The sequence below is a fragment of the Condylura cristata genome, unplaced genomic scaffold (assembly GCF_000260355.1).
Source record: "Condylura cristata isolate star-nosed mole 26May11 unplaced genomic scaffold, ConCri1.0 scaffold00005, whole genome shotgun sequence".
Classification (NCBI taxonomy): Eukaryota; Metazoa; Chordata; class Mammalia; order Eulipotyphla; family Talpidae; genus Condylura; species Condylura cristata.
In genome coordinates this window covers 51,882,333-51,908,532 of record NW_004567106.1, presented here as the reverse complement: position 1 = coordinate 51,908,532, position 26,200 = coordinate 51,882,333, and the positions used below count along the sequence as shown (strand labels likewise).

The window sequence follows — 26,200 nt, the reverse complement described above, 5'->3', positions numbered from 1 at the left end:
CTGAATGACAAACGGAAACAAGCAGAGCTTCCAGACGAAAAGGTGGTTTGTTCTCCCAGCTGTGTGGTTCAAAAAGTCACACTCATCTTGACACACAGAATTGCAAATGGCTCTCTATTTTCTGCTCTGCATTGGCACTAGGTTGTTCAGCTTCTGCTTTGATTGTTAATATTTTTGCTGCAGCAACCAATAATAAAAAGGCATACTAATAACAATGAAATACAGCTCCGCTTGAAAAATGAGGTGCACACGGACCCTACAGAGCCTTATATCTGTCACTATACCACAACACTGTGTTATGAGTTACTACAGATTATTAAAATAATTTAATGTAGTTATTGCCCTGAAATATGTACCTTTCAGCCTGTAAGTGAAAGTAGCCTGTGCTCTAATAAAGAACAATTCTAGGCAAGTACCCCAAAGGGTTCTTACCCAAGTCTAATTATAGGCGGTAAATTTGTTTCCTTCCAGAAAAACCAAAGAAAAGCTTTTCACTGTCTTTTACCCAATACCAGTGATTAGTGCAGGTGTTCCAGAAGAAAGTAAATTCACCTTAATAGTTAGACATAGTATGTAACTCAAGGATATTGCAGGCTGCCTTCAACAGTCTCTCACTTGTGAAAGTTGATGCCAAAGCGTCAAAGCATCAGTGCGCAGGCTGCTCACTGCCTGAGTTCTCACCCCAGATTTCTTTGAATTCAGTATTTCACTTTCAAACATTTAAATGGATACACACCTCCTTGGTTTTGCCTAGAGGCATGGAAGCTTTTGGTTTTTGTTTGTTTCCCAAAGATTGCTGAATACCAAAGTAGGTTGTGATAGACGCCATTGTAGGATTCTAACTGTAGATCACAAATGAGGACACTGAGGCCCACTGATGTCAGCACCTCTCTCCTCAGGCTCGTGGTATTCCAGGTGAGAGCAAGTATATGTGTGAGGTGACAAGGAAGCAGGCCACAGCAGGTTTCTGCTGCCTTAGCTGACATATGCTTGTCCAACTGACAACAGCTTATCTTTAGATGGACACGGTTCATATTCAGGCAAACACCTTGGCTCTAGAAAAGAGCCCTTGGAGAGGACGAGAGCCATTGTGCCCAAGGAGGAAGCCTGGGGAGGCCGAGCAGGCACTCATGGCCATTGCGTGCAGTTATTCAGAACTAGCAATTCCAGACCATGTTTAAGAAAAGCCTTTTTGTTTCAGGTAGTCGGGAGTCTGCCTTTGTTTACGCCATCTCCTCAGCTGGAGTTGTATTTGCCATCACCAGGGCCTGTAGCCAAGGAGAATTAAAGTCCTGCTCCTGTGATCCAAAGAAGAAGGGCACCACCAAGGACAGCAAGGGAACTTTCGATTGGGGCGGCTGCAGTGATAACATTGACTATGGGATCAAGTTTGCCCGAGCGTTTGTGGATGCCAAGGAAAGGCGAGGGAAGGATGCCAGAGCCCTGATGAATCTCCACAACAACAGAGCCGGCAGGAAGGTATGGATGGCAAGGGGGTCTGTTCTGTAGGTGGCGTGGTGTTAGAAGGCACTTAAACTTTCCTCGAGCAGAATTGAGATCTGGTCACAACTTCCCACTGCCTCCCAACCCAGAGCTGTTTGTGCAAAAGAATACCACCAACTGGGCTGAACATCCCCACCCACATTCCACCTTCCTTCCCACTGCTGAGTTGAAGGAGCCCACCCATTGCTTTTGGCAGGTAGAATCAAGTGTTTATAGGCCCTTCAGACACCGTATCATCCCGACAGAAGGGCTTTCTGTGGGTTAGAATAGTGCTTCATCCCCCACACAATGGCACACTGAATGCTTGATCTGAGCGATGTCAAAACTCGGAGCATCTGCTCTCAAAGTCATGACTGCAACTCACAGGCTGCTCAGCTTCTTCTAGATTAAGGGAATCTCTTCTTAGAATTAGTTCCACTCTCGCTCATAAAAACTCATCCAGCACCAGAAACCACAAGGAAGATAAATGGATCTGGGGAAGACATGACCCCAAAGGGGGATTCTGGCCCCTTCTCTAGTGCTGGCAAACCCTGGCCTGGGGGATCTAGCCAGTGTCATAACTTTCTACCTCCCATTTGCTAGATGAGAAAACAGGGGCTTAGGTACTCAAGAACACACAGTCAGTAGAAAAGTCAGGACTAGAACTCAGATTTCTTTCCCAGGGGTGCTTTGGCCAAATATTAAACTGTTTCCCTATTGGTGTTCAGCTCCATCAGTGAAACATGCCTTTCTACAGGGTGTATGACAAGACTAATCAGAGAATCTGAGTGCTATACCTTATGCTTTGTATAAAAGCATAAACTGGCTGGGCTAATCAGATGTTTTTTCAGAACCATTCTGGAGTAATCTAATTACAAATGGAAGAGATAACCATAATTGTGTTTAATCAAGAAGCACAAAATAAAAATGTGCTTGATATTAATATATAAAGAAAGATCAGCATAAAATTAAAGATTCCCTGAGGGTCTTTTAATAGGAAAAATAAAAGGAATGCAGATCTGTTTGGATGAAAACCCTTTAGCTAGGCTCAGGAAGGAAACAAAGCTCATTTAAAGAGGTTGGAAGGAGAGAATTCTTGCTTAGCACATGGAATAAGATGAGTGTGACCTGAACTGTTTACAAATAGTAACTTGCTTGAACTTTAAAAATCAACATTCCTTATTTTCATGAATTTATGAACTTATAGTGACGATTGCCAAGACTATAGACAGTGCTTGTGCAATCCTACAACTATGGGTAATTACTGTTTGTGCAATGGTTTGGATTAAAACAATTTACATTGACCTTTGTTTTGACATTGATACCGCATGTATACGTTATAAAGTGTGGTGTCTTTGAAAGGAGCATGCTGCCTAATTATTCAAGCGGTGAATCTTAGTTAGATGTCTCAGACTATTTATAGAGATAAGGGCATATGGTCATACACTGTACCCAAAAGAATGTTGACTTATCAAAATAAATGTTAATTTTGCTTAATGGGTCATTAGATAGTGAATGTTTCGACTCTTCAAGACAATAGAACTTAGCTGCTATAATGTAGGTACTGAATAAACATGACTTTGAATGCAGATCACATGATTCCACCCTATGTAGAGGTGAACAGCTGTCAAGCCTCAGATATTCTCCTGCCTACTCTGCAGAACTTAGGAGGCTACTTTTGATTGGAATAAAAGTGCACACACTGACTTTTTAAAATGTGGCTTTAATTAATGGTGGGTGGGCAGACTTTTTCAAGGAGATGCATGATGTCAGTGAATATGAACTTTAATGAGAGTAAATGTATTGAGATAAACATGCGTCTCTAATTCTCTTCTTGCGGTCATTAGACCCCAGTCTCTACTCCCCCCCTTTGTACCAGCAGAAGGTCTGTGGAATCAAAATGAGAACAGGCTGGGCTTGTGTTTGAAGGCAGGCCTCCTCCTGAGCTAAGTTTCCAACTGGGCCAGCTCTAGAAGACTCCAGACTCCCAATACTGACAGCGGCATCAGACCTTCCTTTATTTTCTTTTTAGTGTTTTTCAGGATTTCCCAAATTGTCCAATATGAACATCTTCTACTTTTAAAGTTGGAGCAGTGGGCCAAAATATTGTACTTGAAACAAAAACCATGTATTCCAAGATTACTCTGACTGATGCTGTCAGTACTTAATATAAATATGTAATTCAACACAACCATTCACAATGGGTCTTAGTTTTGCCCTAAAATGTGAACAGTTTATTCATTTATAATAGCAGCTGGCTAGAGCACCCTCATGTGTCTCTGTACTGTAATATCATTTTGGACTCTGTGCTGATACATCATTTAATTTTAATCATAGCTTCAACAGAATTTGTGTTATATTTCCTTCATATTTACTTGAAATATCATCCGTGAGTATAGTTTTCCTCCCCATATAAGACTAGTAAGTCCTAAAATGATAATATCTACTTTGTTCAAAACATTAGCTCAAGAAGCTTATTACACGACTTCTCTCAATACTTCTTTCTAGATCAAAAGATGCTATGAAAACTATATTTTAAGACAGATGTAGGTCAACTACATGTGACAGGTACTAGTTTGACATCCGCCATTTGCCCTTTCATAAGTTTGAAAAAGATTTCAAAATTATCCACTCCTTTCTCTAGATGAATCATCACAACCTCTTTGAACTTTTCTAAGAGAATCTGTATCAAAATAATCTCTGTATCAAAGTAATCTATGAAGCCAGATACTAATCTTCAATCACTGGAAATATTCTTAATTAAAATAAGAGGAATTCTATAAAAATACTTTCTTCAAAAGATATCTTTACTATAGGAAAATAGAAGATAGGATGTGAAATCACACTTACCTTAATTTTAATCTTGCAATACCTGTGGCTTCACTGAATCTCAGTTTTTCTTGTATGTAAGACAATATTCTCTGGTGCTATGGGGACACAAGAGTAAGACAAAAACTACAAATCTATACAAAAAAACTTCCAAAGCTCCTTACCCTTTAATGAAGGGAAGGTTAATTGTAACTTAGGTAACAGCATTAGGTACAAATCCAATTTGAACTATTACTTAGGATTCTATTTGATTGTCCCATGCATTCACAGACTTTGTTACAGTTTAAAATGCCAATACAGAAAACAGGCAAACAGTGTTTGCTAATATACAAAATACCGTCAAGTGTTTTGTAATTAAATCTTCCAAAACCCCCTACAGCAATAAAAACCAAAATAAGCATTCTGAATTTTCAGATGAGAAACTGGGTCTCAGAGGGATAAAGCGACTACCCCAACCCAAGGTCACACAATCATGAAAGGTAGGATTGGGGGTTCAAGCCCAGTTCTGTTCAACCTCAGTCCTTATTTACCTTTGCTTGTCTAGTGAAAATGTCTTAGTGTGTGTGTGTATATATGTATACACACACACATTCATAAATGTATCTCTCTATATATACACATATATAAACATTGACAGCTTCCCTTGGAAGGTAGTTACTGATGACCTTCTTGCTTTTTGTGTCTTTTATTTCACAAGTTTTCTAAAATGATTGTGTATTATTTTTCTTAACAACAGGGGGACAGTTGTTTTAAATGCCAGAAACCTAACTGTTGGCTTGAAGCAACTTAACCTTATTTGGTGGATTCACAATATTTTAACTAATAGGACTGCAAGTTTGAGAGCCTTATGCTTTTGTTCTGTTGGATTAAATGTGGTTCAAGGAATTACTTTGGGAAAGGCACTCTTTGGGCTGCTATGTCAGATATGGAAAGAAATAAGACAAGCCCCTAACCACAAGAAGCTAAATTTTAGCCAGACAGATAACTGAAACTCAAATGCAAGGCAAGCTCTCTACTAATACAATAGAAAAATTAGCCAAAGGGCCTATTAGTTGCAGAGAGAAAGGCGGTGTCAGTAAAGGAAGGGGGTGTTTGAACTAGGGATGAAGATTTCCTAAGACTGAAGCAGGGAAGTGCCTCCAGCATAAGGGCCTAAGACAAAGATACTGGAGCAGAGAATATCATAAAGTTGAGGAACAACAGAGGCTCCAGCCCCAGAGCTGATGGCTGAGAGTTCATAGGAGCTAAGGCTGTACATTCAAAACTCAGCCAAACCCGGAACCGTGAATGCTGAGCTGAGTGAGACAGACGTTATTGTGAAGCAATAGGAAGGCACTGAATGTTTGGGAAGAAGTTAGTTAAATTGAATTTCTAAATTAAATTGCATTATTAATTCTCGATTTTAGCAAAGTTCAAATCTTCCATAATATAAATTAATGACTTAAAAATACTAGTAAAGGGCCCTCCCTAGTGGTGCAGCGGGTTAAAGCGCAGCACTGAGAAGCTAAAGCCACTTCCTCATGAGTTCGATTCCCGCCTGCCCCAGAGGTGACCACATGGAGGTGACCACATGGCGTGGCAGACCTCTCCTGACCCGCCCGCTGCTCCCCTCAGCAGTGTACTTTGTCGATCTGCCTGTTCTGTTCCCCACTCTGTCTCTGGTGAATCCTTTCACCGCCCCTGAGCCTCTGGCCTGTACCCCAGTTCTGTATGCACAAATAAATAAATCTTTAAAAAAATAAAATAAAAAAAAATACTAGTAAAACTGAGAAAGCTTTACCACCCTGAATTTTATTTTCAACCACATATATGGACTGCTATCGATAGTAAGCTTTTGATGTTTAGTAATCAAAATTAGCATATGTCAGCTGTGTTGCTATTTATACTTTTTGCAAAATGCTTATATTATTCTGGGTTATTTTACTCCATTTGGGGTTTTTATCTGTCAGTGCCGCCTTGATTGAGACAACATGGAGGGCGTGGCTCTGAAAAGAACACTGGCTCTAAAACTTGAGCATAACCTTGCACAGCTTACCTACCTGGCATTGCCTTCTAATAGAAAACACATACACATATATATGAGGTCTTAAGCAAACTCGAGAGCGACTGTCCACATTTTGCAAATGACACTAAGATTTAAGAGGATATCCTGAAATGTTTAAAAAAGGAATTTCTGGCTGAAATTATCGAAAAATTCAAACTTCACTTGACCACCTGTATTTTGTATGGGAAAAGGTCAGAGAGGGTGGAGCCACAGTTTCTAGTTCCATTTTCTGCTCCAACCAGAACCATTCAAGGGCAGTGCTGCCGACTACTGGGCTTGCCACTGCGCTCAGTGCACAGAGGTGTTAAGACAAAGCAGAAACTTCTCAATTCCACAGGAAACACCTCTAATGTCAACAGAAATGGATTTAGGCTAGATGTAAGCACAGCATACAAGTAAGTAAATCTAGAGCCTGGTAAAGTCTTCCAAGACTAACTCTTTCAATGCCACTTAAGATGATAAAGAAACGGGTCAACCAAGAGAACTGGAGAGTGATTAAGGAGAAATCCCACTCTTCACAACTACTGAATATCGAAAGAAAAGAAAATGATGGAACTGAATTATGGAGCCCAATTGCTTATTGATTCATCTGACACAAATCTATCAGAGAAGCTAAGCATCTTTAATGATGCCTAAGTTTTCATAAGTAGGTTTTTGTTTTCTGATTGGTCTCCTTAGAAAAATGCATTATAAAATTAAATGCATTTTGAAAAATTTCGCTCACTAGGATCCCCGTTGTCGTGTTGGATCCCCAAAATAGTATGTGCACAATATTCTAGATCTTTCCCTATCATATGAATCCAAAAACTAACCAGAATTAAAGTCTCAACACAGGGAATAACTCAACAAAATTATTGCAGCCCCATGTAAAGTTCTATTATTCATAGGAAATATTTTTTAGACTGGCCTCATTAGTCAATAAGAATTATTATATATATGGTTAGTCAAAGGTAATGTTCTTGAATTGCACAAATATAGATTCTACACCTTATATTTTCCAGCTAAGCCCACCCACCGTTTTTAAAAAATGACAGTGCTCAAGAAATCACAATGTCTTATTTAATACATAAGCAAATCAGCTGCACCATTTGCTAATAAATATTCCTTGTTTTCCTAGTTCCAGAGCACATGAGTTTAAAAGACACACTGGTCTTATTTTTAGTAAGTCTTTTGTCTTGGAGATGTGAACCTGTCAAAAGGACTCGTTAATAAATGTGCTTGGCTTTAAGCCAGTATCTGAAAAATTAAGTTTTAATGTGTGTTTTCCTCAGGAAAATTGATATAGGACCAGAAACATATTAGTTTCTTTGTGGCATTCACCCAATTAAACAGTGAAGCACGAACACTTCTTCTAATGCTCACGTGCACGAACACTTCTTCTAATGCTCAAGTTTAAATAATTTAATCAAAGCACAGCATGTAAGGACCTAAGATAAATTCTACATAGGATGTCTAAGGTAGTTCAGTTGGCACTCATTTCACACAGTAGAAGATAGGTCCTTCTGACAGGAGAAGGATCAGCATGGCGTGACACAGGGTCTGTAAACTTAGCTTGTGCAGCAACGTACAAGAAAGAAAGAAATCCTCATGTTCTTCAAAGAAATCTTAAAAGGGAGCCTGATTTCAGAAAAGCTAACTTAAGCCATTTCATTCTCCTAGAGAAATATTTCCTGAACTGGCAAAAAAAAAAAATTTTGTAATTATATTTGGACACTTAAGTGTAAACTTTTTTGTAGAAATGACTGAACCTAGAGAACATGAACCCCCAGGTTGGCAAATGCTAGCAGGAGAAATATGGCAGAGTGGCTGAAGGTGTAGCCTTGGGGCAATTCAGGTTGGGGTACAACTGTCTCAGCCCCACTGCTGGTGAGAGTAGGGCAGGATCCTCAGCTTCTAGATATTTCCGTATCCTCCCCTGAAAGCTGGGACGAAAGCAGTACATGTATTTTCTGTGCTTGTGTGGATTAACTAGTGCCTAGAAAGCACTTAGCAGGATGTGACATCTGGGAAGATCCTAATGAATGTGATGCCTTATTCTTATGCTTTGACAGTAAGCTGGGCAGGTAAACATAAAATTGTTCTATCCTGCACAAGGTATTACCTTTTGCCTGGCTTACTAAGAAACTATTTACACCCTGTTGTGGCAGAGATTGATAATATTTAGATGTCTCAAATTCTAAAAGTAGGAAATAGCTGCCATAGACCAAAGACAGAATATTCAAAAATCAAAAGATGTAAGGGTCACAAGAAAAATCTACCAAGTGTGAGTTTAGCATTGATGTAACTATGAGCCTATTGAAGATTTTTTTTTTATTGAGAAACCTATGTGATGCTAAAAAAAAGGTTTCTATGAAGCAAACCGCTAATACTACTACAACTTTTAGGATTCAAGCTTATCACTTTTTTTTATTAAAAGCAAATTTATTTATTTATATCATTCTTCATTTTGTGCATTTTTTCATCATGGTTGTAAGCCCCATGGACTTCCCAGCACCAGTTCACCCGCGTGTCATCACCATAGTCTGTGTTGCACTCTTCCCACCCCAGTTTTGATCCCATTGCCCTCTCCACCCTGGTATAATGTCTCTGTTTTATAGTTGTTCATAGTTTTTCATTTTTACTTTATTACAGTTGCTTTTCCCCCCATCCCTTGGGCTCCTGCTATGAGTGAAACCATCCAATATTTTTCTTTTTCTAAGATACTTACATAAAGTGAGCAGGTAGTTATTGATAGGCCGCCTCAGAGTAAACATTAGATGGGATGAAGCAAGTGGCAAAGAAAGAAGTTTTGATGAATTGTACTGGCTAATCTGGTGACATAAAAAACCAGGAGAGAGATGAGAATGTGAAGAGAAAGCAAAAAGAGAGATGAGAATGTGAAGAGAGAGCTAACAATGGGATTTGAGCATCAGCTGACATTCCAAATCAAAGAAGTAGAACCACAGATCCTATAGTAAAGATTCAACCAGACAGGTGGTGTTGTGGACCTTGTCTAAATTCCTGGAAGAAGCTTTCAGTATCACACTGCAGAGATACAGAGAAGTCACTAGAACTGATTCTTCCTGATTTTCTTTCTTTCTATTATAAAAACAATGCTCTCACAAAGTAACAAGTTGGGCAGATCAGCAGTTCACCTCATAAAAGGAGGACCTTTCCTCCCCTCCAGAGGTTCCAGAAGACACAGACTAGGTGGATCAGTGTGGGGATGGAAGAAAACATTGACTTATTAATGCTTGTAATTGGTAGTAAGCAAAAATGAGAAAACACCAAACTTTATGAACACTCTTCTTTGGCCTAGAGGCTACACTATTGGATCTGAGATTGTAAAATGCAACCCGGGATAGTCCCTGATTGTACAGTTAACAGTGTTATACTGAGGTTTTTAGTATCAGTATCTAGATACATAATGGGAGACACAGTAACAGAACTTTAAAACGATCCTGTTTACAGCATTAACAGAACAGGCACTGCTGACAGTCTGGGAAGTAGGAGAGCAGGGAGGAGGTATTGCAGAAACCTTCCTATCACCAGGGAGTGCATGTATGGTTTTTCCAAACAAGAAGCAGGTTGCTCTTTGAAGTTGCAGAACCCTGATACAGCCACAGTAGGCAGGAGGGCCAGAGAAGGGCTAAGTTCTCACCTTCTACAATAAGAAGTCGACTAGGAAATACTTGCTGTTGATTGGCTGGTAAACAGCTAGTGATTTGCTGAGTTGTGCCAGTCCACACTGCATGGCTCCAGAAGATTCGTTCACCCCATTGTTGCTGTCCTCGTGTTTTGTTATTATGGCAAATTTAGGGCAAGATGTCCATAAAGTGTCTTGAGATTAGAGGGATAACTTTTTCTATTTCTCACAAAGCTGGCAGCCGGCTAGCAAGCGGCTGGTGTTACAGCACTTGGGGAGCTGTGAGGGGCTACAAGCTGGACTCATTAAAAGTGATGACCTCTTGGGGGTGGGGTGTGCTGTGCAGACTGGGAGGGGAACCAGGAGACAGGAGAGAAGGGTACAGAGGGCTATGGCTTTTTACCCTGATATATTCTGGACTATCAAATGGTTTTTAATCGTGTACACCTATTTCTTTAACTTACAATTTTGGAAATAATTATGAAAGACAAACACATAAAGCTGCAGGCCACCTGTGATGTCCTCAGCTTCTTCACGCGGCTCACTCCTCCCTTACCCCCACGTGAGAGGTGTGCAGCTGCTCCATCCAGACCTCCATCACTGGAGGCCCACTGAACCCCCACCCAGGGTCTCCAGAGAGGGAGGGTGTGGGAAGGGAACCCACCTCAGGCAGGACCCTCAGCCGCCGCTTGCTGCTCTAAAGCTGGGACTTTACTCCTCTGGTTGCCCCACCTTGCATTCTCTTCAAAGCAGGAGTAGCCCAAATTGCTGTCTGTGGCAAGTTTCTCCCGATAGTTATGGCGCACGGGAGACGTGGGTAGGCCACGGCCGCTCACTCACCCAGCAGATACCCCTGCCCCTCGCAGTATAATGCCCGCAGGACTGTCTCACCATTTCTCCCAGGCTCGGCCCGCAGAAGGCCTCACTCGCGGAGCCTAGCTTGGTGCTGTGGCTTCTTCTTCCTCAGCTGCATGGAGGAGATGCTCAATCCTGATCGCTTATTGGAAGCACCTGAGATTGGAGGCCACAGGGGGCGGGGCCGACTCCCAGTGGGGCTCTGAACTATCCGGTCTGCAAAGGGCCCAGCTCCTAGACCAGGAGAGGCCCACAGGTGACTTTCATGACCCGGGAGTGCAAACAACAGCTCTGCTGTCCCCAGGTGCTGGACCGCCCTAACCCCTGCTACTTTGCTAAACAGTTTGACTCTTGAGTTGACGGCTTGGATGGTTGTTGTTGTTTTTCTATTTAATATCCTAAAGGGCAGGTTTATTATTATTATTTTTTAAAGATTTATTTATTTATGCATACAGAACTGGGGTACAGGCCAGAGGCTCGGGGCGGTGAGAGGCTTCACCAGAGACAGAGTGGGGAGCAGAACAGGCAGATCGACGAAGTACACTGCTGAGGAGAGCAGCGGGAGGGTCAGGAGAGGTCTGCCACGCCATGTGGTCACCTCCGCGGAAGGCGAGAATCGAACTCATACGGAAGTGGCTTTAGCTTCTCAGTGCAGTGCTTTAACCCGCTGCGCCACCAGGGAGGGCCCTATTTTTTTAAAAAAAAAAAAAAAAAAAAGGAAAGGAAAGAACGCTTGCACCATAGAGCTGCCTCTTTCTGTTTTTCCCTCTTTCCAGACCACACAACTCCGCCCTGCCCGCCCCGCGCTCATCCAGTTGTAAATGAACATTCTTTCCCTTCCACCTCTGTAGATGCACCTATGTGCAGACTTTTAAAACATGCCTTGTACCACCTCTACTCTGGCATTTATCACTCGGCTTCCTTTATGCCTCTAAGACGATCTGCTTCCTTAGCCAAAGACCACATAAGATTCCATTATTAAGCAAATACCATAATCTGCTTAACCATTTTCCTATTGATGTCATTGGGGTTTTCTTGCTATTTTGCTACTGCAAATTATATTGCAATGACCATCGATGTGGGTGTATATCTTTCAAAACTTGTGTAAATATTTCCAGAGGAATCACCAAGGCCAAAGAATGCATGCATTTACAATGGTGCTAGATGTTGCCAAAAAATGCTCACTTAAATGGCGTATGAATTTGTTTTCCACCAGCAGTTTGTTAAAACATCTCTTTCCCCATAGTCTTACCAACACCAAATATTATCAGTGTTTTTCCTGTTTGCTAAAATGTGGGGGAAACGATGGGGCATTGTTTCAGCTTGCATTCTTCTGATGGCCACCGGGGTCCTCCCCGCTGGTTATTAGTTCAGCTTCTTCTGGGCATGGCCCTTTTCATAGATCTGTGCTGCCAACTGTTTGGCGGAGGCATGGTAACCCCCCACCCACCACCATTTCTTTTCTTCTTCCCCCCTCACCCCATAATAGGTTTATATCATCTAGTCCTGTCTTGATTAATTCCAGAAAAATTGAGAAACATATGGTGTACGTGATTCAAAATTTGAAAAAAGCACAATGCAATTTATATTGGGATGTTAGAGGTTTTAGGCAGGAGCACAGCTTTGGGACAGATCAACTCCCATTTGATTCCTAGTCCTGTCTTTGCCCTGCTGGGAGACCAGGGATCTTGCTTTCCTCACTGACCTCCTGGTTTTCATAACTTAGAATGGGAATAAGAGCACATCTCATTGGGGTCGTTAGGTGACATCAGATGGTGTGTGGCATGGACCCGGAGAGAGAAGCACTCAGTCATTGTGGTGGTTGCACTAATGTCATTAACACATTTTGACTCTCATAACATTTGAACACTGAGGCAACATTAACTTTTCTCCCCAGCAGAATATTCATGTCTTCTACGTTTGAATCCTCCTGTGAGCTTGAGTCCCATTCCTTACTCTTAAGTTCACTTTCCCAGTCAGGCCAGATATGTAGGCTTCCACTCCCTTCCCTAGTCACGTCTTTGACTGACAGGGTGTGGTCCTCTGCAAGCCTAAGGGTTTGAATGTCCACTCTGCAATCTTGGCAGAACTGAAGGCAGCTCCAGCCTGTGGGTGAGCCCTGAGCATCTGGCCAGGCTGTGTGTTAGAGTCAGGCCTGGAGATGGCAACAAACCCCATACCAGAGAGAGTCTCCCTCCCCCAAGGTTCATTGTCAGAGCCGGTGATTAACCCACAATTAAGAGCTGAGTATGGGCCAGTAGAAACACTTAGTTCAAAGCGTCAGACGTCAGAGATACTGAATACCAAGGAAAACTGACTATCTTTGGACAGAGCAAGATAGGGCAGGGTGATGTGGGGTCATTCAAGCATTTCAGCAACATCCCAGGTCATCTCACCTTTTAAGGCTGTAGTCTACAGTTTGTGGCTTCTCCTGCATTGGCTGCCTCATACCCTAAGGAGCCTGCTTCGGGAAACTATCCAGAGACAGAGAAAAGAACTTTCTCCTTAAGTTTCTCTAGAAATCTTTCTTTAAAATTCCCAACAGATTATGCCTTCTGACATATTGGTCCAAACTGAATCATCATATGCCTTCTGCAGGAAAAAAAAAAAAAAAAACAGTCAGAGGCACAGCAATGAAATTACTATTATTGATTTAGGCTGCTCTGAGTCAAAGAGAGGCCTGTCACTTCCAAAGCACTGGGCCGCTGGACACCTGAAGGAATGTAGTCAGGTGTGGGCCGAGGGTGGCCTTTTACAGTGAGTGAGGAGGCTGATGAACAGTGTGTGCCACCCCCTGCATGTGGGTTTGTGGGATTCAGAAGGTCTAATTTTGAGATCCAGTTTAAAATGAATATGGAAATATTCAAGGAGTCAAGTAAAAATACCAATTTTGACATTTGCAACCTGGACACTTAGCATTATAAAGGGAGGGAAATGATATTTCAGGCCAGGTCTAAAGCAAGGGGTATGATTCTGAGTCAATAAGCCAACTTTAAAAGGAAGAGATTTTGAGGAGTGAGCATCCATAATCAATCCCCAAGGCCTTAGCATGGGGTGAGTTTCGTGGGACTGTATTGAGCTCTTGGGAGGAAAAGCACCTGGATGCGGTACCCCCACGGGGCAGGCTGTGGAAGGCAAGATGGCCCTCCTACAGCAGAAGCCTGCCTTCCAGGTCCCCCCATGAGCCTCACACCCATTGCTGAATATAAAGGTATTGGGGTAGCGGGCACTGGAAGAGCAGAGTCCAGCAAGGAAGTGCATTCTGCAACCCTCTAGAGATCCTAGATCCCTGTGACCTGAGGGACAGTCCAATGACGCTGCTCCTGCTCCCTTCCGACCTTGCCCTCCGAAGCTGATGGGGATGGATTTCAAATGGAAGAGGTCATTCATTCTTTCCAGAGGGGCAAGCAGGAAAGAGCTGGATCCTGCGGCCTCCCCTGGAAGGGCAGGAGTGAACTCACAGTCCTCGTACTCTGTGATGTCTTGGCTTCCTTACTCTTGGATGTTTTTGAGACATTCTCAACCATGGGAAGAAATTGGGGCTGATTTCTAGAATATAGGCTATTTCTACACACTTGGATCCATGACAGCCTTGGTCAAAAACTGAGTGTGTGGAGGCGATAAGAAGGAATTCAAGCACCTGGGGGAAGGCCCCAGGAGAGAGGAGCCTGGATATTGGTATCGCTGTGTGGTTGGGTGGGAGGGGAAGGGCGGAGCAGTGCTGCAGGGAATTCCACCGGGCTGTGGGCTTGAGCCACCTGTCACCTACTTATGTCCCAGTCTTGTCAGGGAGGAGACATAGCAGCATGGAAACTGCATGTTCCAAATTCTTACAAATAGTCCTGTGGATGTTTTACCTAACAAATTTGTTCAGTAACCAACCACCTTGGAGGTTGTCTCTGCCTGTGCGGCGCCCTTCCTCCAACCTCACCTGTACCATTGTCTTGGAGATGCAAGTCAAGAGGGTGGGGACCTTTTGCAGGGGGGTTTCTCCTCTCTGATCTGCAACTTGAGTCAAAGTTCAAAGATGGCAGAGTGAGAAGCTGAGGCTGGTCTCCCCAATGTCCTGCTGTGTGCTCTCTTGCTTTGATGGGGGCAGTACTAAATTGTCAGTGAGGATGTCCTTTGTTTAAAAACAAAAGTCTTGCTTTTGAGATAGTAATTCAGAAAACAGACTGCACATAAAAGGAGTGCTGTTGAAGGAAAATTGATAATCATTACAGCATTAAATCAAATGCAAAGGGGGAACACAGAGGTTTTTAGCTAGAAAAAATTATTTGGAAGAAATACATTTACTTGCACATCCTATGAGTAGTAAGGACTTCATAGTTCTGACCACTTCTCATCCTGGCCCGGGATCCTTGCTCGCGCTAGCCGTTACACTCCACCTCTGAGGAATGGAAAGAACAGCAGCTCAGGGTGGTTGTGAGGATCATGAGCTGTAATAGCTCTTCATGAAGGTGAGTTAGGGAGAAATAGACCCGAGGGGAATAACTTCCAAAACCACCTGGGGTTGGTATAGGTCAGGTCTGCTGGCTAATCCCAAGACCAAAGCAGGAATTTCTCTGGACAGTTGCAGGACTCATGGGTGACCTCCCGTCTGCAGAGTCAGCCCACGGAGGAGGGGACTTGTGCTGAGAACCCCAAGATGGGTTTGCGCCATTTCCCTTTGCTTCCTCTCTAGCAAGGAGCAGAGCGAGCTCAGCCCTGTCGTTGCAACTGAGTAACTCCTGTAGGGTCCAGTGATAATCTCCCAAATGTATCATCATCTTGTTTCTCCACCTGATTCCTGTGAGCCCTGGCCCCGCCCTTCCCCACCTTGTAACTTGGGCAAACACTTATACCTCTCCTCACCTGCTCCTTAGTCAGCAGCAAAATACTCAGAGTAGCATAGGGTTGTCATGAAGATTAAAGTCACTGAGACCGAGAGTGACAGATCGGCACAGTGTGCAGAATATGGCAGGCAGCTCTGGTGACAACCATCACTGTCACTCATGTTTGTTGAAAGACATGGTTTTGGTGATTACTTTTTAACCTAATTTGAATAATAGTATACATTTTTAAAACAGCAAAGCTATATTTATTTGGAAAATATGCTGGTGCACTCCCTTACTCTTGAAACAGGCCCTCAGCCCTAGTAAAATTTTGTGATGCTGGTCATAAAATGGGGTTCAAAGTCAGGGGCTGCCCCCCCACACACACACCCCAACCCCCCATTGTAGTCACTGTGGTGTGACTGACAGGACAGCAAGTGACTTCGGACACCTCCCAGTCTCCAGGACCCTGCATCATCAGAACCTATGTTGGTCCCTGCTCAGAGGGCCACTGGTGGCCAGGGCCTGCTCTGCCTCTGCTGACCTTGTCCATCTTCCCTGGCAGGCTGTGAAGCGGTTCTTGAAACAAGAGTGCAAGTGTCACGGCGTGAGCGGTTCCTGTACTCTGAGGACGTGCTGGCTGGCCATGGCCGACTTCAGAAAAACAGGCGATTATCTCTGGAGGAAGTACAATGGGGCCATCCAGGTCGTCATGAATCAGGATGGCACCGGCTTCACTGTGGCGAACAAGAGGTTTAAGAAACCTACAAAAAATGACCTTGTGTATTTTGAGAATTCTCCAGACTACTGTATCAGGGACCGGGATGCAGGTAAGCTCAAAACACTTAATTCGTAGCACCTAATTCTTCCAATGATCAACACCATAGTTAAATGAAGCTCTGTGTTTTCTATCAGTGCAGCCTGCTGCCTTTGGGTCCAAAGCTCATATTCACGCGATGCATAGGGTGCAGAGAACTTTCCTGAACCATGGGAGAAAGGGTTTGATAACATGCAGATTCTGGAGAAAAGAGAACCCAACGAGAATATAGGTGGCAAAAAGTCAAAATAGGCAGCTTAGCAAAATTCTTTAACTTGGGCAGACCTCCAAACCACTACTCTATACAGTGGACTGACGTGCAATCTTCTGTGGACCTGAAGCTGAGCAGAGGACAGCTTTGCTATGTCTCTCCCTCCTTACTAGCCCTGCATCTGCAATGATGGAAGAGGGTCTGGGGCTTTCAGATTGGCCTATTATGAACGTTGTCATGCTTTCCACACCCTTGCTCTTTCAGGGATGTGCAGAAGTTGCCAGAATTCATCCCCACTGGCATGGCCATTGGAGGGCACTGGACAAGGGCTATGTAAGAGCCACTTCCTCTGTGAAGACTGCCCTCTCCCCTTGCGACAGCACCTTCTCTGTCTTGAGTTCACCCAGTAGCAGCTCTGTCATCCTCAGCACAACTGTTCCCTCTGTCTGGTTTTCTACACATGCTGCTCTCTGCCTTGAGCCCCTCTGGACTTCAGGTTGATCACAGTCTTTGCAAGGACTCTGATATAAATTAAGAATGAGTTGAAGTCTCGATAGGTAGGTGATGGAGAGCACACAGCCAACCTTGGCTAAACCAGCTTCTCAAATTTAGTGGAAAGCAAGGAAATCCATTATCAGGGAAAAAATCCTCGAATTAAGTTTTGAGATTTTTTTTCTTCCTGAATAATTGCAGAAGAACCAATAAGACAGTGCAGATGACAATCAGCTCCCAACATTAACTTGACCCAGAGGAGAGTTAGAATCAGGAAGTCCAGGATCTCCCCTATGCTCCCTAGTGGGGGGAATCTCCTCTTTGCCCCCCCCCCGGTGGGGGGGATCTCCTTCACAGTTTGATGAGCTTCTTCTGTGAAGAGAGCAGGTTCGTACATGCCGTTTGTGGATTAACAACTGCTGAGCAAAAGGGCCAGAAGCTGCTGCATTCCTAACATGCTTCAGGACCTCTAACAAGTCATCCTACCTGTCAGGCAAAAGTTGTGGCTGCATCATCATGAAACCTGTGCTTTGATAGGGGATTGTTTCAGAGGTCTAACTCCCTCTCTGCCATTAACTCTGTTTCATCTCAGGGTCCTTGGTTAGGACAGGGGATGACCATAGCAGGATAATTTTTAGGAACGACATACTCACTCCCATGTGGCAGGCACTGGGCTAAGATCTTCACCTAACTGGTTTTACTTAATCCTGTGGGCTGCCCTGTGCCATCGATGCATTGCAAGTGGTTCCTAAAAAAAAAGAGAAGGTGGCTTCTGGTTGATCAACACCAACCAAAAACCAAATTGCATATTATTAGTTGAAATCAGATAAGCAGCCCTCGATATTCTCATCCCAAATGTGTGAATGAGAAGAGTGAACAACTAGCTGAAGCTCTCGATGGTCTGACTGTGACCGGAGTGCCTGACCCTACCACCACCACTGGTCCCTCCTGAAGCCCAGGGCACGAATATGAGATGTTAAGAGGACCTGTTTCCCCAGGCCATCTCTTCTGGTATTTAGATCAAAGCAGTTGTGTTTGATGAACATTTAACTGTCTCATGACTATTCAGTGAAATGAAGGCCTGACTTTCCCTTTCCCACAGAGGAGATTCTGAGTCTAATCCCTGAGGCATCTTCAGGATACTTAGATATGCTTTCCTACTTTTCTTTTTCTTTTCCCTGTTTTGAACAGTGTTCTGTTTCTTGATCCTAACATACCAAACACATATTGCATATTATTTGTTGAAGTACTTGCACACATTAGGGCCTGATCTGTATCTTCTTCATGACTCCACAAGGAGTCGATAAAATGGTAGTCTCACTGCGCCATTTCACGAAAGGAAGCTGAGGTTCTGACACACAGGTTATAGATTTTGCCCGAGGACTCTCAGTTGGTAAGAGATAGGACAAGGACTTGAACCCTGAGCCTTCCTCTCAGCCACTTTACTCTACCTCCAGATGGGCCAGCCGTGAACTTTTGGGGGTGGGGAAGAGTGCTATAATTTGTTCACTCTCTTATGTCTGTTCCATCTGAGACTCATTCCAGCTTATCTGATTTAAAAAGATGTGAATTTGGCTCTTGGTTGGTGTTGATGGATGGGAAGCCACCTTATTATTTACTTTTTATGTGGTCAGTTCGAGTGTATTAGATCAGATTACCACTAAAATTCCTAGTGTATTCATAAATTATCTGAACTACACTTAATGGCCTTTTTAGCTGAGCATACAAAAGTGCCAAACTTTACAATATTTCTTTTTAGTTCTGTTGACCATCAGATGACTATTTTAGTGACCCTAAGACTGGGGGTATTTGATATTATGTAAGCAAAAGTTCAGATTGTTGACTGAGTCGTGTTGTCATTGTTTGTCTTTGGAATCCCAAGTAATCACATGTACGAGATACACATTTTCCCTGGTCTGTGTCATCTGTGACCTCCTAAAAACAAGGCTTTATCCTGGCTGGTTTCTACCAGAAACTTCCATGAGTGGCTTGTAGCTTCTCTTTTTAGTAGCAGAGAGATATGACAGAATCTGAGGCCCACAAGGAGGGAAGGTCCTCATACATAAATCATAGTGGCTTTGTCCTTCCACACGGAATGAAGAACTAGAGTTCCTGTTAACTTCCTGTCATAGCAAATGTGAACAGGAGTTTGTTAAAACAAACTTTAAAGTAGTTCATTGTTGTGTGAGCACACCCACAAGGGACTCTTCCTCTCTCCACTCATGCTGTGTTTGGGAGTCCTTTTTCTGGATGTAGAGCCCCCTATTCCAAACAGTTTACAATGACAGGCTCCAGGCTCTAAGATAAATCAGAAGTTTGCAGTGCATTGAAATCAACACAAATAACATTTTTCATTTCACTACTAAAATGAGCTGTAGGGTTTCCCTAGGTTACCTCATACCACCCATTCTGTTTTGTTGTGTCCCTTTTTCTGTCATCTGCACTCAGTATTCATCCCATCGGGTACCTACTACCAGCCAGCCAGTGCTGAGAAGGCCGTGGGCTGAGCAGGGACAACATTGTCAAGCAGTAGCAGTTTGGACCCGCAGACTTTATTCTTGCTGTTCAGCACCTGTTTCCTGTTCAAATTAACTCTGCAGAGAGCCGGCTAGTTTTGTCAGTTTGGTCTGTGGAATGGAGAAAGCCTACAGGTCTGGTCCACTGTTTAGCAAAGTGAGGGCCTCTCTGAGACCTATTCCCGGGAGTCTGTTGGTGTTTTCAACTTCAGTCCCTCAAAGATTAAAATATCAATGGTTTAGGTATTCCATCATCCCTGATTTCCCATAAGTGTTGGATAAGAAATCCAGAGAACTATCCTTTTCTTGGAATGTTTGATCTCTTCCAAAGGGGGCGGGGGGGAACCTTACTTATTGATGAGATCTAGATAAATGTCACCTAAAAAAAATAAATAGCTCCCACCCTGACTTACCAGTGGAAGAGGGTGTCCTTTCACATTGAGGCTTGCTATGTTGGGGGCCCAGCTTACTGAAACACATTAAAGTCATTTCTGCCCACAAAGCTTCCCTGGGTTCTGCTTGGCTGAGGTTATCGAGTCATCCCTTCAGTAGTGTCCTGATAATGATGCCTGGACTAGACAGTCTGGGTGGTGAGAACTGTAAGGGTAGGTTAGGGAACACCCTGGGAATTCTTGCGTGGGAACTGGCCCAGAACCCAAGTGGGTAAGAGGGATAGGCACTGGGGAAATCCCTATTGCAAACCAGGCATTTTCTTTGAATCTTCACCACAGTTCTCTCCATTTATAAAAATGAAATGGATGTGGGGTCCTATGAGTGGGCCATCATGGGCAACTCTGACTTATTTGCTATCCACAAATCACAGCAGAGATTCCTTGATCACCTATGGAGTAAAGCCCGTATCACAAGGCAGCCCGGAGACACCTAGACCGCTGTTGACCAGATCATGTGACTATCTCCATGGTGGTCTGCCTGTGACAACATCAAATACTTTGCTAACGCAAATGTCACTTAGCATATGGCCACAATGCTGCTTCCCTGTCCCTTGTAAAACTTTGTCCCCTATTCCTTTTGGACCCTGTTTCTCATACCACTGTCACGTGACCAGCTTTTACTAGCCTGTATGATGTTAATAAATGGCACAAGCACTTCTGCTTGAGCAGCAGTCTGGCCTTGCAAACCTCTTCACAACTGCTGTGTCCCTCACCATGTTCTGCTGCAGACTGGCAGAAGTTTCTTGTCGTAACAAAATGGAGGCTCTGAATAGTTACTTGTCCAAAATGTTCGGGTCTATAAGTGACAGAGTAAATAAAATTCAAAGTAAAAAATCTCTATTTTTCTCATTATCCCTCTCCTTGAAATTTGGGCATAAGAAGAACAGGGCCCTCATGCTTCCGAGACCTATGGAAGCATGAGGAGAGGAACGTCAGCACAAGTGGGGAGACTGAAGTGGACAGACTCAAGCTTCCCCACATTTATCTCAGAGCACTGGCAGGCCCCCTGCACATTTTCAACAATGTCTTTACTTGTTCCTAAGAAGTGATAATCAAAAGATAGAGGAATTTTCTTACAGCAACAGTAACAAGAAAAGACATTGCCCCTTCTCTTCAGTGGAGAAAGTGAGTGCTCTGAGGCTCAACTATAAATACTCCCTCCTGCAGCTCAGCTAGTACAGTTGTGTGCTGTTGTGCAGGTGACATTTGGCAGGCCAAACTGGAGGCAGGGCTTTCTGGGATGGGTGTGCTGGTGGTTCTGTGGTTATCTACTTTGGTTATTGCCCCAGGCATCTGTAAATCAAAGAAGTCCTTCACTTAGAGATAGGTGCATCTCTAACTAAGGAATGTGCTCTCCTTCCAGAGAAGCGTCTGCACCTAATCACAGGCCACTTTCACTGGTTATGGTGCAAAAAACCCTGACCTGGACCAGAGGTCACCCTGAGGTCTTCTCTCTGACTGCAGGAAACAAGCAACCCTCCACCTCTTTCTCTCCAGTCAAGTTCAAAACACAAATGGAGTTCAGCAGTTATTTAACCTATTGACTGCTGAAAGCCTGATACCTAGCTGACAGCTGTAGCTGTGTCTGGTGTAAGCATTCAGATATCACGGGTTTTTTCCCACACAAATCATGTTTGGAAAACAGCTAAGAGCCTGTGGGAACATAATCACAATGTCAGTTTACAGACATTGGTGTTCTAGACATGCCCTGTGGTGTGGCCCAGCTGACAGAATCTTTGAATGCTGTGATCATTGCCTAATTAACAACAACAGAACCACATGGTAGCCAGGAGCAATGGATGGGTCATATTTTTGGTACTAAATGTCCAGTTCCTACCAGTACATCTTAGGTCGTTCGATTTTTTATGGAACTAACATTTATCAAGCCTCTTCTAGATTCCAGATACCAATAGCCTCAGGAACGCAGTGATGAGGAAGGTGGTCTTGTTCTTGCCCTTTTTGGCTTCACAGGTGTCCTGGTGCTCATAGAGAAGTGATGGTTTGCAGCAATGACACTGAGCTAGGTTCTGGGGACGCTCAGACAGGCACATGGTTTTTCTTGGGTTTCAGTTGTCACTTCATTACCATGTTGCAAAGTCTTACCTTCTATTTGTCATTTGGAAAATGTAAAGACTAAGTTATCCAACCCTGTCAGCTTTGATACTTACTGCAGGTAGCCATGAATTGATACTTAACAGGTACTCAGACACCTCAGAACAGATGATATGAGAAACGTATTAGTGAGGCTGATGAGTCACCTTTTTAGAGCAATTATTGACTATGTTATACAACGAATATTAACTCCTATCCAGTGGACCTTCTTTTCAAACTTGTAGCGGTATCTATTATAACTAGCATCTCGTTCTTCCAGAAAAACTCATTTTCTCGACCTGCGTGATGCCACATTCTCCTGGGCCAGTAGCTGCCTTTCTGTTTCGGCTGCGGGTTTTTCCTTCTCTCTCCTACCCTTGAAGATACTCAGGCTCAGTGGGGCCTCGCTTCTCTTGCACTTCCTTCCAGGGCCCTGTCCTCATTGCTGTGGCTGTTAGTGCTCTCTCTATCCTCACCTGAGTCCTCTCCTCATCTGGTGTTTAACTTGGTGCTTAATTAATAGCTTCACTGGGATTTTCCACATTTCTACCCACTTTTCTCAAGAACACAAAACTGAATTCCTGCTCCACCCCACCCCTGAAGCCTCTTTTCTCATCACCCTTTCTCCAGACATGGCACTGCCGTCCATTCCATGGGTCAAGCCCTAGCCCTGCAGTCACTCTGCTGTCTTATTTCCACATCGGGTGTGTCACCAGGTCCCCTTGAAGTGTATTAAGGATCTCTGCTTCTTCATCTCACAATTCTTGTTATGAACTAATAGGATGTGCCACAGGTTTCAGTAAATTTCTTTAAATAATGTGCCTCCTGTCTTTCCCACTGGACTCTGGTTCCACACGCACCACTGTATCCCTACCTACCACCTAGTATCTACGTGTGGGCAGGTGTGGGCAAGTTATCAGCAACATAACACATATCTGTCATATTAGTTGAATTCTGAGTTATATTCACATTGTGTCTTAGCTTAAAGATAACTTGGTTTCTTTGACAGTGTACTTACTGTCTGACTGTTGGCTATGAAAATTCCCATGTAAGCTTAAGTGGTAAGTGGAAATTTTCTTCATATTTAAGTGTGTTAATGGGGCATTTACAGAGTTTAAGATGTCACTGGCTGCCCATTTCCTTGGATGAGATAAAAGGCCTCAAATAAATGTAGCAACACACTGTATCTATTTTTATCTTTTAGCAACTACCAAATTCTTATTTCTTTTAGTCTTTGGGAGGCCTTTTTCCTTTACTCCTATCAGTGAAATTACTGGATAGTTCATATGATTTTATTGTTGATGTAAGAAAAATATGTTTTACATCTAATATTATTTTATGTTACATATATAGTCTATAAGTTAGTGTTGCCTTTCAGTATATAGATCTGTTAGAATTACTATACTTTTTAAGAAACACTAAATATGCCCTCATTTGAATTAAATGACAGATTTGTGAATATTGTGGGAAAAAGTCCTTTTTAAAAAAAATCAAAAAATTTTTATTTGCTCATTTTGAAATCTCCTAACTTCAAAATAATAAGATTTTTGAAAATAGAAAAAACCTATTTGCTTATTAATATGTTGCAAGAAAAAGAATGATGTTAAAAGACTTCAGAATCACTTATTTTGTTTAAAATTTTCCCATGAAACCTATTTTGTGTTGGTAAAATGAATCTCTAAAGATTCATACACATTCCACATACACATACATTCCACATTTTTCTAGGGAAAGAGCTCTGTGTCACAGATTAGGGCACTTTCGTGGCACCGATTATCACCTGCTACTCTTTCTACAGATCACTAGCTGGTAGCTACAGACAAAATAACTTCTCTGAGTTTCTTAATATATGAGTATTTAATTTAGTAATTTCCAAGATTCCAATGGTTCAATAAATGAATAGGCTAATTTTACTCTAAGTTTTCAGTAACAGAACCTGAATGTGCTACCACTGACTCCTGCTCTTTCAAATTTCTATCGTGTTAAAACCTGTCACACTTCTTGTGTATTTTCTCTACATAATCATGAAACCATGGGATAGAAACCAGGTTTTAGCTACTCCACTCTCATTACTGTACCTGAGAACCAGGTGAGCTGTGGAAGTGCATCCTAGGTTAGGAAAGGAAAGGTGCTCTTAATTTTTAAGAAATTGATTATCATTTACTTAAGTCTAATGACCACTGATTTATTAAACTTGTCATTTGATAAGTTAGCAGATACATGTTGACCACCTGAACATTATGTAGTATGTAGAAGAAACATAAGACCTAGACCTCCCTTGTCCTTAGGGAAAAAAGATGCTTGAGAAATCAAACATTTTAACAGTGTTTGAAACCTGTTGCAGGATGTGTATTTGAGAAGTAGGAGGGAGGTCAGCTGAGCTTGGAACAGACACGGAGCGAGCACAATGGGAGGTGCTGAAGTGGCCTGAAACTTGAAGGATGAAGAAATTTCCAATGTAAAGGAGTGAAAGGAAAGGCCAGAATAGTTGATGAGAGTAACTGTCAGATGACTGTGACATCAGAAAGCAATTTCCATGGGACAGCAAGAGATGGTTTGATTAGAGGGGAGCAGTTGGGTCAGGGAGAAATTAATTTGGTCAGGTTGAGCAGAGTCAACCATATGTTCCAAGATATGGAACATCTTAAAAAGTCTGACCTCAACAACTTTAATTCCACTATAGGATTTTCTAATATAATGGGAAATGTCAGTAAGACTGTTCTAAGCTATATGAAAACATTGAATAAAATCATCTGAGATAAGTGGAAATTAATGTGAAGAAGGATAAACCATGCAAGTAGATGAATGTACAATCTAAAACCTTTGCTCTTTAACATTCTTTTCTCCCTTCAATAAATCTGTTTCATTAATGACAACGTGTAAGTCAACCAGAGGAGAAACAGGCTGTGAATGACGGGGCTTTAGTGCATCTTGCTTTATGCCCTAATGGTCAACATATGAGCTTCTGTCAGCCTGGAGGGGCAGGAGACACTGGTCCATCCACAGAGTGTGTGCACACGAGATCGCCCTTCCTCTAGGTCCCTGAGGCGTGGGTCTGGGAACCATTAGTAAAAGCCCTCCATCCTCTCTGCTGTCAGGAAGATGCATGTTGGTGGAGACAGAAATGTTTTTGCACCAGGAGCCCTGACTCCAGAATTAATTTTATAGCTCTGGGGATGGGATGTTCAATTCTGTAAAGCTCCCTCAGCATTGCCCCACCAAAAGTATGTTATGTGGTCCCAAACTTACGTAATCTGAAAACGCTCTTTCTTCAGCCTCCTCCCTCTCCTCCCCCACCACCACCTCCCCCACCCACCCCACACATGTGATTGCTCTTGTGTGAATGAGTCAGGGTGAGGCCAGAACCTGTGGGTCACAGGAGGAACGGTAGACGTGAATGAACCCACGTCTTCTCACAGGGAGACCTCACAGACATTGCATGTCACCTGGGTCTACAGACACAGATCCAGGCAAATGAGCCCATAAAAGCATGCACAGCATGGGGTAAATGAGAAGATGGAACTCAGCTCATGCATCTAGAGCTGCTTCACAACAAACAGCAAAGGGAAGTAAAAAGAGGTGCTTCTCATCTCTCCTTTCTGGCATGCTCTGTGTAAGTCAAAGCACAGTAAGAGATACTGTAATAAAGCAATATGATTTTTGAAGCAAACATTTGAGGTGTAAAGCATCTACCTCTGTGTTTTTCCTTTTAAAATATCCATTTAGGAGACTCAAGGTAGGGTCATTGTTAAAAATACTTTTTAAAGTTCTTTATTTTTTTTAGAACTAACCAAAGATGCTTTTTAAAACCACAATAGAGTGCAAATATTTGACTGATAAAGATCAGTTTGGCTTTGGGAATGGGTCAAATTGATAGAATTAAGTAAGGAGGAGAGTGTGAAAAGTGATCAGGTCAAGTTGCTCCATGTTGAGTGAAATACAAATAGATGCCATTGGTTTATGTAGATTAGA

General features: G+C 42.8%; 1 protein-coding gene across 2 annotated transcripts in view; it reads left to right on the top strand.

Annotated features, from left to right (window-relative positions):
* WNT2 (wingless-type MMTV integration site family member 2) overlaps positions 1-26,200 on the top strand; it is a 41,736-nt gene that overhangs the window by 6,753 nt on the left and 8,783 nt on the right. For both annotated transcript variants that reach the window (XM_012721083.1, XM_004676971.2), the window contains exons 3-4: positions 1,202-1,479; positions 16,215-16,479. In XM_012721083.1, the coding sequence (XP_012576537.1) occupies positions 1,202-1,479; positions 16,215-16,479 (543 nt within the window). The remainder of the gene's footprint in view (positions 1-1,201; positions 1,480-16,214; positions 16,480-26,200) is intronic.